The 12,850-nt window shown below is 47.4% G+C and overlaps 2 protein-coding genes across 2 annotated transcripts; both read left to right on the top strand.

Annotated features, from left to right (window-relative positions):
* The first annotated feature begins 3,709 nt into the window (after nucleotides 1-3,709).
* LOC147958210 (uncharacterized) lies at nucleotides 3,710-4,420 on the top strand. Its single transcript, XM_087531992.1, has one exon. The coding sequence runs from the start codon at nucleotides 3,710-3,712 to the stop codon at nucleotides 4,418-4,420; it is 711 nt and encodes a 236-aa protein (XP_087388118.1).
* A 6,510-nt stretch (nucleotides 4,421-10,930) lies between these two features.
* On the top strand, nucleotides 10,931-11,854 carry LOC147958211 (uncharacterized). Its single transcript, XM_087531993.1, has one exon. It carries the CDS (start codon nucleotides 10,931-10,933, stop codon nucleotides 11,852-11,854), a length of 924 nt encoding a protein of 307 aa, XP_087388119.1.
* The last annotated feature ends 996 nt before the right edge of the window (nucleotides 11,855-12,850 follow it).

Here is a 12,850-nt window from a genome sequence, read left to right on the forward strand (position 1 = left end):
AGGTAAAGGAAGATCATATTCAGTTTCATCAATATTCATATTGCAAAACAAAGATTTAATAGGGGACACATCAATAACTTTTAGATCTTCATCTTGATTTTCATAGGAATTGGAAGAACACGCTTTAATAAAGGCATCTTTCGTAGCACGCATCCTAGCAGTTCTTTCCTTGCACTCATCAATGGAAATTCTCATGGCTTTGAGAGACTCATTGATATCATGCTTAGGAGGAGTAGATCTAAGCTTTAAAGAATCAACCTCAAGAGAAATTCTATCAACGTTCCTAGCCAAATCATCAATCTTAAGCAATTTCTCTTCAAGCAAAGCATTAAAATTCTTTTGTGAATTCATAAACTCTTTAACACTATTCTCAAATTCAGAGGGCATCTTATTAAAATTTCCATAAGAGTTGTTGTAGGAATTTCCATAATTATTAGAAGGATTACTAGGATAAGGCCTAGGATTAAAATTCCCTCTATACGCGTTGTTACCAAAATTATTCCTACCAAAAAAATTCACATCCATAGATTCATTATTATTCTCAATCAAAGTAGACAAAGGCATATCATTAGGATCAGAAGAAACACTCTTAGTAGCAAACAATTTCATAAGTTCATCCATCTTTCCACTCAAAACATTAATTTCTTCTATCACATGCACTTTTTTATTAGTAGATCTTTCAGTGTGCCATTGAGAATAATTAACCATAATATTATCTAGGAGTTTAGTATCATCTCCAAAAGTGATTTCCATAAAAGTGCCTCCCGCGGCCGAATCTAAAAGATTTCTAGAAGCAAAATTCAATCCAGCATAATTTTTTTGTATAATCATCCACAAATTCAAACCATGAGTAGGGCAATTACGTATCATTAATTTCATTCTCTCCCAAGCTTGTGCAACATGTTCATGATCAAGTTGCTTAAAATTCATAATGTCGTTTCTAAGAGAGATGATCTTAGCGGGATGAAAATATTTAGAGATAAAAGCATCTTTGCACTTGTTCCAAGAATCAATACTATTTTTAGGCAAAGACGAAAACCAAGCTTTAGCACGATCTCTAAGCGAAAAGGAAATAGCTTCAATTTAACAATATCATTATCGACATCTTTCTTCTTTTGCATATCACATAAATCAATGAAGCTATTCAGATGAGTAGCGGCATCTTCACTAGGAAGGCCAGCGAATTGATCTTTCATAACAAGATTCAACAAAGCAGTATTGATTTCACAAGATTCAGTATTGGCAAGAGGAGCAATCGGAGTGCTAAGGAAATCATTATTGTTGGTATTGGTGTAGTCACACAATTTGGTATTATCTTGAGCTATCGCGACAAACAAGCAATCCAACACATGAGCAAACAAAAGGCAAGCAAACAAAGGCAAACGGAAAAGAGAGGAGGAGAAAGGGAAAGAGAGGGCGAATAAAACGGCAAGGGTGAAGTGGGGGAGAGGAAAACAAGAGGCAAATGGCAACTAATGTAATGCGGGAGATAGGGATTGTGATGGGTACTTGGTATGTTGACTTTTGCGTAGACTCCCCGGCAACGGCGCCAGAAATTCTTCTTGCTACCTCTTGAGCACTGCGTTAGATTTCCCCGAAGAGGAGAGGATGATGCAGCAAAGTAGCATAAGTATTTCCCTCAGTTTTTGAGAACCAAGGTATCAATCCAGTAGGAGGCCACGCGCAAGTCCCTCATACCTACACAAAAACAATAGCTCCTCACAACCAACGCGATTAGGGGTTGTCAATCCCTTCATGGTCACTTACGAGAGTGAGATCTGATAGAGATGATAGATAATATTTTTGGTATTTTTGGTATAGAGATGCAAAGTAAAAAGAAAAAGGCAAAAGTAAAAGAAAAGCAATAATAAAGTGATGGAGATTGATATGATGAGAATAGACCCGGGGTCCATAGGTTTCACTAGTGGCTTCTCTTAAGAGCATAAGTATTCTACGGTGGGTGAACAAATTACTGTTGAGAAATTGACAGAATTGAGCATAGTTATGAGAATATCTAGGTATGATCATGTATATAGGTATCACGTCCGAGACAAGTAGAACGACTCCTGCCTGCATCTACGTACTACTATTACTCCACTCATCGACCGCTATCCAGCATGCATCTAGAGTATTAAGTTAAAAATAGAGTAACGCTTTAAGCAAGATGACATGATGTGCAGGGATAAATTCATGCAATATGATATAAACCCCATCTTGTTATCCTCGATGGCAATAATACAATACGTGCCTTGCTGCCCCTTCTGTCACTGGGAAAGGACACCGCAAGATTGAACCCAAAGCTAAGCACTTCTCCCATGGCAAGAAAAACCAATCTAGTAGGCCAAACCAAACTGATAATTCGAAGAGACTTGCAAAGATAACCAATCATACATAAAATAATTCAGAGAAGATTCAAATATTATTCATAGATAGACTTGATCATAAACCCACAATTCATCGGTCTCAACAAACACACCGCAAAAAGAAGATTACATCAAATAGATCTCCACGAGAGAGGGGGAGAACATTGTATTGAGATCCAAAAAGAGAGAAGAAGCCATCTAGCTAATAACTATGGACCCGAAGGTCTGAGGTAAACTACTCACACTTCATCGGAGAGGCTATGATGATGTAGAAGCCCTCCATGATGACGCCCCTCTCCGGCGGAGATCCGGAACAGGCCCCAAGATGGGATCTCGTGGATACAGAAAGTTGCGATGGTGGAATTAGGCTTTTGGCTCCGTATCTAATTGTTTGGGGGTACGTAGGTATATATATAGGAGGAAGGAGTACGTCGGTGGAGCACCGAGGGGCCCACGAGGCAGGGGTCGCGCCCTAGGGGGGCACCCCCCCACCCTTGTGACCGCCTCTTTGATTCCTTGGAGTAGGGTCCAAGTCTCCTGGATCACGTTCGGTGAGAAAATCACGTTCCCAAAGGTTTCATTCCGTTTGGACTCCGTTTGATATTCCGTTTCTTCGAAACACTGAAATAGGCAAAAAACAGCAATTCTGGTCTGGGCCTCCGGTTAATAGGTTAGTCCCAAAAATAATATAAAAGTGGAAAATAAAGCCCAATATAGTCCAAAACAGTAGATAATATAGCATGGAGCAATCAAAAATTATAGATACGTTGGAGACGTATCACAACACAAGTGGTATCTTCCGTTCGAGCGACTCTCTACGCCAACGCTGGTCCACCATCAACGCCGAATGCTCAAAGTGGGCCGGTCGCTTGTCAAACATTGCTCGCATGAACCCAAGTGGTTGCGGTGATAGTGATTCGGTAAATATTTCCTCTTCGTCCATGCTTTGTCAAATATTTCCTCTTTGTTTAACATGTTGATGATGATATGTTTTATTGTAGAAAATGATTGCACAAGGATTGATTCGGGAGAGGAACATGAAAGGCGAGAAGAAGAAAAGGAAAGGAAAAGCTTTCACTTTTCATCATTTCTACAAAGAGCTCAAGGATGTGGAGAAGTGGAAAACTAGAGAGACTTTTGAACCGTCGAAGAAGAAGAGTGTGTTGGTTGAGGATGAAGAAGATGTCGACAATGAGGAGACGAGCCCCACTCCTCACTCTACGACAAAATCGTATAGGCCTGATGGAAACAAGAAAGCGAAGGGAACCAAGGCCGGAGACAATGATCTCAAGGAAGGATTTGATGCCATTGTCACGGCAAGGAAAGAGTATGCCAAAGAGAAAAGAATGTTGAAGCTCAAGGAAATAGAGGAGAGGAGTGAGGCCGAGCAGCGAAGGGCGGCGGCCGAGGAGAAGAGGGCGGCAGCCGAGGAGAGGTTGGCCGCGACCGAGGAGAGGAAGGTGGACCTAGAGGAGAAGAAGGCCGCGGCCGACGAGAGGAAGATGGTAGAAGAGAGGACACTCAAGTTTATGTTTGTGGACACATCAACTCTTGATGCCAAGGCAAAGGCATATGTTGAACTTTGTCGCGATGAAATGCTCATGAAGAAGCAAATGCTCATGAGGCAAATGATGATGGGAGGAGGCATGGGAGGTGCCATGGGAGGAGGCATGGGAGATGCCATGGGTGGTGCCATGGGTGGTGCCATGGGAGGTGCCATGGGTGGTTACATGAACATGATTGGAGGTTCCATGAGTGGTGCATTTGGCGGAAACATGGGAGGTGGCTTCGGTGGCAACATGGGAGGTGGCTTTGGCGGCATGGGAGGTGCTTTTGCCGGCAACATGATGGGTGGCTTGGGAGGTGGCTATGGCGGCAACATGAGTGGCGTTGGAGGTGGATATGGCGGCAACATGGGACGCAATGAAGATGGTTCCGGTGGTGCTCACGGCAATGAGAGTTCACCGCTTGTTGAGAACGTCGACAAAGACGGTGGTGGAGATGATGATCGTATCACGGTTCACAACACCGGTGGTGTTGATGACCCGCATGAGTAATATTAATGTGCATTTCAATTTCTAGGGCCAAAAATTCTAATTGAGACGATGCTCTTTTGGTAGACGAATTTGATACTATGATGGTGATGCACTTTTGATTAAAACTATGATGATGCACTTTATTTTCAAATTTTAGTTGCAATTTCAATGCAAAACCGCGGCTGAACAGTGGCTGGCAGCAGCCGCGCGGCCGTTTTCATATTTTTTTTCATCTTCATTTTGGACCATCTATTGGAGTTGCAAATTTGGATCATCTGTTGGACTTGAGCTTTTTTCAGAGCTCCAAAACGCACTTTTTGGCGGTTCAAATTTTAGATCTCCGGTTTTGGACCGCCAAATTTTGGACCATCTATTGGAGATGCTCTTAGAGTTTGACGAGCGAGCCATTGTTTAAGTGGTTTGTCCCATTTTCTTCTTCTTCTCTTGGCAATGGTGGTATATGTGTCTTCTTCTATATTATGTTTTGCTAAAAGAAACTAGAAATTCGAGATAAAAGGGGGCTAATCGTCTCATGTAATGTTAGGAGGGGCAAATCAATTCAATGTACTAATTTCTTATGATAAGAGGACAATTAGGAAGCAAGTATACATGTATGTGTGAGAGCTTGGGCAAAAATCATTGCCAAGATGATGGCCTCCCGGCTTGCTCCTTTCATGAACGAGCTCACCTCCCAAGCTCAGAGTGCTTTTATCAAGACAAGGATCATCCACACAACTTCCTTTTTTGTTCACAACTATGCTCGTAGGCTCTAGCACACAAAAACTTGGCCCTGTTGTGCAAGCTCAACATCAAGAAAGCCTTTGGCTATGTCAGCTAAGAGTACATGTTTGACCTATTGCGGCGGTTGGGTTTTCCTTCGCGTTTCAGAGATTTGCTTGCTGCATTATGGTGTTCTGCCTCGTCCAGAGTCATCCTTAGTGGGATCCCGGGTCAGCCTCTCGCTCATGGACGTTGCTTGCATTAGGGCGACCCATTGTCGCCCCTCCTCTTCATGCTCGCCATTAATCACCTGCAGCACATTCTTGAGATTGCCACCCGCCACGATGACTTGCATCGGCTGCGTGGGAGTCGCCCTTTCCCGCGCACCTCGCTCTATGTCGATGATGCCGCCATCTATTGTTGATCGGAATGATGTAGAATTTCTGAAAAGCATAAAGGGTTGTTTGAAAGGAGTTTTTCAAAGGAAGATATGGGTAAAGCTGCTTACATATTGGGCAACAAGATCTATAGAGATAGATCAAGACGCCTGATAAGACTTTCACAGGGCACATACCTTAACATGATTTTGAAGAAGTTCAAAATGGATCAGTCCAAGAAGGAGTTCTTGCCTGAGTTGTAAGGTGTGAAGCTGAGTAAGACTCAAAGCTCGACCACAGCAGAAGAAAGAAAAATGGCGAAGGTCGTCCCCTATGCCTCAGCCATAGGCTCTATACGGTATGCCATGCTATGTACCACACCTAATGCATGCCTTGCCACATGTCTGGTAAGGGGGGTACAAGAGTGATCCAGGAGTGGATCACTGGATAGCGGTCAAAATTATCCTTGGAGGAATAAGGAAATGTGTCTCAGTTATGGAGGTGATAAAGAGTTTAGTGTAAAGGGTTACGTCGATGCAAGCTTTAACACCTATCCGGATGACTCTGAGTAGCAAACCAGATACGTATAGTGGAGCAACCATTTGCTCCAAGTGAAGCGTGGTAGCAGCATCTACAATATGACATAGAGATTTGCGAAGTACATGCGGATCTGAATGTTGCAGACCTGTTGACTAAAACCTCTCTCACAAGCATAACATGATCAAACCCCAGAACTCATTGAGTGTTAATCACATGGTGATGTGGACTAGAGTTATTGACTCTAGTAAACTCTTTGGATGTTAGTCACATGGTGATGTGAACTATGAGTGTTAATCACATGGCAATGTGAACTAGATTATTGACTCTAGTGCAAGTGGGAGACTGTTGGAAATATGGCCTAGAGGAAATAATAAATTAGTTATTATCATATTTCCCTGTTCACGACAATCGTTTATTATATATCCATGCTAGAATTGTATTGATCGGAAACTCAAATACATGTGTGGATACATAGACAACAACGTGTCCCTAGTGAGCCTCTACTAGACTAGCTCGTTGATCAAAGATGGCTATGGTTTCCTAGCCATGGACATGAGTTGTCATTTGATAACGGGATCACATCATTAGGAGAATGATGTGATGGACAAGACCCAAACTATAAACGTAGCATGTGGTCGTGTCAAGTTTATTGATATCGTTTTTTGCATGTCAAGTATATGTTCCTATGACCATGAGATCATGCAACTCACTGACACCGGAGGAGTACCTTGTGTGTACCAAACGTTGCAACATAACTGGAAGACTATAAAGGTGCTCTACAGGTATGTTCGAGGGTGTCTGTTGAGTTGGCATGGATCAAGACTGGGATTTGTCACTCCGTATGACGGAGATGTATCTCAGGGCCCACTCGGTAATACAACATAACAACAAGCTTACAAGCAATGTGACCAATGAGTTAGTCACGGGATCTTGTATCACAGAATGAGTAAAGAGACTTGCCGGTAATGAGATTGAACTAGGTATGGAGATACCGAAAATCGAATCTCCGACAAGTAACATACCGATAGACAAAGGGAACTACATATGGGATTAGCTGAATCTTTGACATCGAGGTTCGACCGATAAGATCTTCATTGAATATGTAGGAACCAATATGGGCATCTAGGTCCCGCTATTGGTTATTGAATGTAGAGGTGTCTCGGTCATGTTTACATGATTCTCGAACCCGTAGGGTCGCACGCTTAACGCTCGGTAGCGCTAGGGTAGTATTGATATATTAATAGTGGAAACTCCGAAGGTTGTTCGGAGTCCCGATGGGATCCAGGAGATCACGATGAGCTCTGGAATGGTCTGGAGGTAAAGATTTATATATGGGAAGTCATATTTTGGGCTCCGGAAAAAGTTTAGTTTTTCCGGTATTGTACCGGGAAGGTTCTAGAAGGTTTCGGGGGTTCCACCGTGGGGCCCAATGACCTAGGAAGGGCCCACATGGACCGAGGGGTGGGGCTATAGCCCACTTAGTCTGGCCGCCCCATTCCCCAGGGCAAATGTTGTTTAAATCTAGAGATAAGGTGTTATCTCTAAATTTAAAGGGTTGAATCTAGAGATAAGATCTTATCTCCAAGTTTAAAGGGATTTCAACCTTGTGTCCGGCCCTAGATGGGTTTTGGATGCCCTCCCCTGCCCCCTAGCCTATATATAGATGGGGGAGGTGCATGGGGGCAGCCAACCCTTCACCCTTGCCCATTGCCTCTCCCAACTCCTCTCACGTTTCACCGGTACACGCTTGGCGAAGCCCTGCCGGAGTTATGTTGCCACCACCACCACCACACCGTCGTGGTTCAGATTTCATCTACCTCCTCTCTCTCTCTCTCGCTCGCTTGCTGGATCAAGAAGGAGAGGATGTCGCCGAGCCGCACGTGTGCACCTCGGAGGTGTCGTTCGTTCAGCACTTGATCGGGGGTTTGTAGACGGATCGTGATTGGATCGCGAAGACGTTCGACTACTGATACGTCTCCAACGTATCTATAATTTTTGATTGTTCCATGATGTTATATTATCAATCTTGGATATTTTATAATCATTTTATAGTCATTTTATATCATTTTTGGTACTAAACTATTGACATAGTGCCAAGTGCCAGTTGCTGTTTTCTGCATGTTTTTTACATCGGAGGAAATCAATATCAGAAGGAGTCCAAATGCAATGAAACTTTAAGGAGATTTTTTTGGACCAGAAGGAACATAATAGGCCCTGGCTGCGCCTGGAGGGTGCCCCGAGGGAGGCACAACCCACCAGGGCGCGCCAGGAGGCCCAGACGCGCTCTGTTGGGTTGTGCCCACCTCGGATGCCCCCCAGACTGCCTCTTTGCTCTATAAATACCCCAATATTCCCAAAACCCTAGGGGAGTCGATGAAATATTCATCCAGCCGCCGCAGAGTCCAGAACCACTAGATCCAATCTAGACACCATCTCGGATGGGGTTCACCACCTCCATTGGTGGGAAAGTTTAGAGCAACGATAGATCAGGCCGGCCTAAGGGAGATAAAGTGCAAAAACATGAGATTTACATGGAGCAATGAGCGCCAAAACCCTACGTTAGTGAGCATCGACAAATTTTTTTGCAACATGGACTGGGAGGCCCTATTCCCAAACCACACTTTGACTGCGGCATCCACGGCTTGCTCGGATCACTGCCCGCTCCTGCATGCAAACGCCGCCTCGCCTCGTCGCAAAGCCAGATTCAGATTTGAGAGCTTCTGGCCTCGCTTCCCCCGTTTCCAGGAAACGGTGGCTCGGGCCTGGGAGAGGCCTGTCAACCATGACTGCCCATTTGTGAGGTTTAAGACCAAGCTTCAGAGAACCGCTTCTGACCTGAAGATATGGGGAAAGACTCTGTTCAGTGACGCAAAACTTCAGTTCCACTTGGCATCCGAGGTGGTGCTCCGTTTCGACGTGGCCCAGGAGAGAAGAGTTCTGACCCAATCTGAATTTCACCTCAGGAAGCTGCTCAAGTTGAAGATCGTTGGCCTTGCGGCACTGGAGCATGCCAGGAAAAGACAGGCCTCCCGTGTTACATGGCTGAAGGCCGGCGATGCCAAAACTGCTTTCTTTCAGGCCAAAATCAGCTCGCGAAGACGGAAAAATTCCATTCAGCAGCTGCAGGGGGACGGCCTGATCGCCACAACCCACGAAGACAAGGCGAAGATGATTCAGGAGCACTTCCAGTAGCTATTGGGGACAAGGAAAAACAGAGAATGCACGATCAACCTGCTGGTGCTGGACAGCAGTGGCCTTGACAATCCTTTCACCGAGGCTGAAATCTGGGCGGCTGTGTGTAGGGATGGCAATTTTATCCATGGATCTGGATACCCATGGATACCCGACCCGGTTGGGCAAGGGTATGGAGCACATTTCTGCCCATGGGTCCGTGGATATGGATACCCACGAACAGCTGGGTTGGGCACAGTTATAGTTTGTGCTCCATGGATATGCAATGGATACCCGTATGACATGTGGGGCCATATGCCAGTGACAGTAGAAATAACGAATCAATGGGAAATGGCAGACAATATGCAACTGGTGTCATAAGCTATATGCTGCAAAATCAACCTCTGGTATGTCACACTTAATGACTCATCGTATTACTTGTTGCCTACTTATGCATGTAGCTTATGTTGACATTTGTGAGTGAATGATGTTGAGTTAATTTGATCTTTGGGAAGGCTTCATGCTGACTTTTCTATGCCCATGGAGCTCCATGGGTATGTGGGTATCCAGCGGGCTTGGGCATGGGCACAAGTTGTGCCCATGGATAATTTGATGGATGGGAAGAGGGTAGGAAGATGGGTCATGGGTTGGATTTGGACCAGCTCCACCCGCCCCAAACCCAACCCATTGCCATCCCTAGTTGTGTGCTCGTCGCCGGCGGAGAAGCCCCCGGGGCCAGATGGGTTCTCTAGCTCCTTCTCCAAAGCTTGTTGGCTGACGATCAAGGACGATCTTGTGGTTGTTTTCAACAAGTTCCACCGCCTGGCTGCTGGGGATTTTGCGTCGCTGAACAGAGCGCTGATTGCTTTGCTCCCAAAGAAGGATGGGGCAGTCACAGTGGGAGACTTCCGGCCAATTAGCTTAATACATTCCGTGGCGAAGCTGATTGCCAAAGTCCTCTCCCTGCGCCTGTCAAAAGTCATCGATCAGCTCATCTCCCCTGCCCAAAGTGCCTTCCAAAAGAAGAAGGGAATCAATGACAGCTACCTCTTCGTTTAGAACATGGTGAGGATGCTCCACCGCAAGCACAAGCCGGCACTTCTTCTGAAGCTGGACATAGCAAAAGCGTTTGACAGCGTCCCCTGGGAGTATCTTATGGAGTTAATGCAATGACTCGGTTTCCCACCGTGGTGGAGAGATTGGGTGGCGCTGCTCCTCTCCTCGGCTTCCTCAACCTGTCTCCTCAACGGCGCGGAGGGAGCCATCATCCAGCACCAGCGTGGCTTACGGCAAGGCGATCCGCTGTCCCCTCTCCTCTTTATCCTCGCGATAGATCCTCTTCACCGCTTGATCGCCGCGGCCACGCGAGCCGGCGCCCTCGCCCCGCTCCCAACGGGTGTGGTAGGGCTGCGGGTCAGCTTATATGCGGATGACGCTGTCGTTTTCGTCAACCCAAGTAGACAGGATGTGGCTCATGGAGCTGTTGCAGGGTTTTGGCAAAGTGACGGGGCTGAACCTGAACCGGGCGAAATCGACCGTGGCACCCATCAGGTGCTCTGGCATCGACCTGCAACACGTTTTGTAGAATTTTGGCGGGCAGATCGTGGGCTTCCCCATTATATATCTCGGCATCCCGGTGTTTCTAGGCAGGATTAGACTAGTCTATCTGCAATACCTCCTAGACAGGATTAGAGCCAGACTAGCGGGATGGAAGGGTCGCCTGATGCCACTCTCGGGGCGCCGTGTGCTGGTCAGGTGCGTGCCCTCCGCGCTCCCGGCATTCGCACTTGCAGTTCTTCGGGCTCCGGCAAAATTCTTCAAGGAAGTCGACAAGGCCCGCAGGCGGTTCCTATGGGCGCAGGACGATGGGCTCGCCGGAGGCAAGTGCAAGGTCCGGTGGCAGGTGGTCGCGTCCCCGACTGATCGCGGGGGGCTGGGCGTGCCGGACCTGCAGCACTTCGCTAGAGCCCTGCGCCTCCGCTGGTTGTGGATGGCATGGACACACCCAGCCCGGCCTTGGGCGGGGCTGGGATCGCCGTGCGACGACAAGGATCGGGCGCTCTTCGCGTCGGCAACTACTGTGGCCGTGCGCAGTGGGCGACAGGCCACCTTCTGGCACTGCAATTGGCTCGGTGGTCGCCCGCTCAAGCTCCAATTCCCGGACATATTCAGGCGCTCCATCCGCAAGAACCGGAGTGTTGCCGACGCGCTTCTGGGGGATAGATCGATACTCGACCTTCAGCTCGGCGAAATCAACGACACAATCATGCTACAGTGCATCCATCTGTCTAGGGCGATTAGAGAGGCAGAAATCACGCTGCAGCCGGACATCACCGACGAGATCGCTTGGACGGGGGGCGGCGGTAGCTCTGAATACTCCGCCAGCTCCGCCTACGCCATCCAGTTCTCCGACCGCCCCACGACCTCTTTCAAGCCACTGATCTGGAAGACGTGGGCGCCGGGGCATGTCAAGATGTTCTGCTGGCTTCTCCACCATGATAAGCTGTGGTGCAACGACCGACTTCAACGTCGAGGATGGGAGAACGGATACTTCTGCGCCCTGTGCTCCAGAAGCCTAGAATCATCGGTGCACTTATTCTGGGAATGCCCGTTTGCGCGAAGGGTTTGGACGCAGGCGGCGTCCTGAAGAAGTTGCGAGGCTCTAAGGCCAGACGTGGAGACAAGCGGGAGATCCACCACTGAGATCGTCACCTCCCTGGTGCTTCGGTCTCCTCCGGCCGCTCGGCGAGGGGTGCAATCCTTGATGGGAATGACTCTCTGGCGAATTTGGCTTAAACGCAACGCATGCACTTTCAGAGGCGCCACGCCGCGAGTTTCAGATGTAATTAGCGAGATTAGGAGCGATTTGGAGCAATGGCGTTTGGCCGGAGCGGCATGTCTCGAGACCCCGTTTGGGGATTTGGTCGTGAGATAGTTCCCTAGATGTACAAGGGGAGGATCTGTTTCCTCCTCTGTTTTCTTCCTGGTCACTTGACCAAATTCTTGCAACTCTCCTCTGCTAAATCAATGAAAAGCCAGTGAAATGCTGGGTCTTTCAAAAAAAAATTATGGCTCTCTAGGAGAGGATGGCCTCCGTTCAGCTGCATGATCACACTCCTGACGCAATCGTCAGGACGCTCAATATCTCCGGCGTCTATGATGCCGCCTTGTCATACCGGGCCCAGTTTGACGACCTTGCTCCTACAACTACGAACCCGTTGGTGTCGAACAACGGGGGCCCTCCTAAATGAAAGATGTTTCCATGGCTTGTGCTTCGAGATATAATATGGACAACTGACAGACTGCAACGCCAGGGTTGGCCAAATTGGGGTGATTGTCAACTTTTCAAAGTCCATGGAGAGTCGGCCGCACACATGCTCTTCACTTGCCGGTACTCCATGCGCATTTGGAGGATGATTCCATCCTGGCTTGTCTTGGAAGGCCTCCTGGAGCGTTTTTACGTTGGCCAAAGAGTGGTGGGCCTCCTTGTGCCTTCCTGGAGGCAGACGACGCCGGGCTATGTCCTCCCTTCTCCTGCTCATGGTATGGGAAATTTGGAACGAGCGCAGTACTCGTGTCCTCCATGCGGTCTCCTCCATGCCTTATGCTGTTTTTGCTGAAATCAAACAGGAGGCTTCCCTCT

This window comes from Triticum urartu, chromosome 7A, assembly GCF_056163025.1.
Source record: "Triticum urartu cultivar PI428250 chromosome 7A, HENAU_Tu73, whole genome shotgun sequence".
Classification (NCBI taxonomy): domain Eukaryota; kingdom Viridiplantae; phylum Streptophyta; class Magnoliopsida; order Poales; family Poaceae; genus Triticum; species Triticum urartu.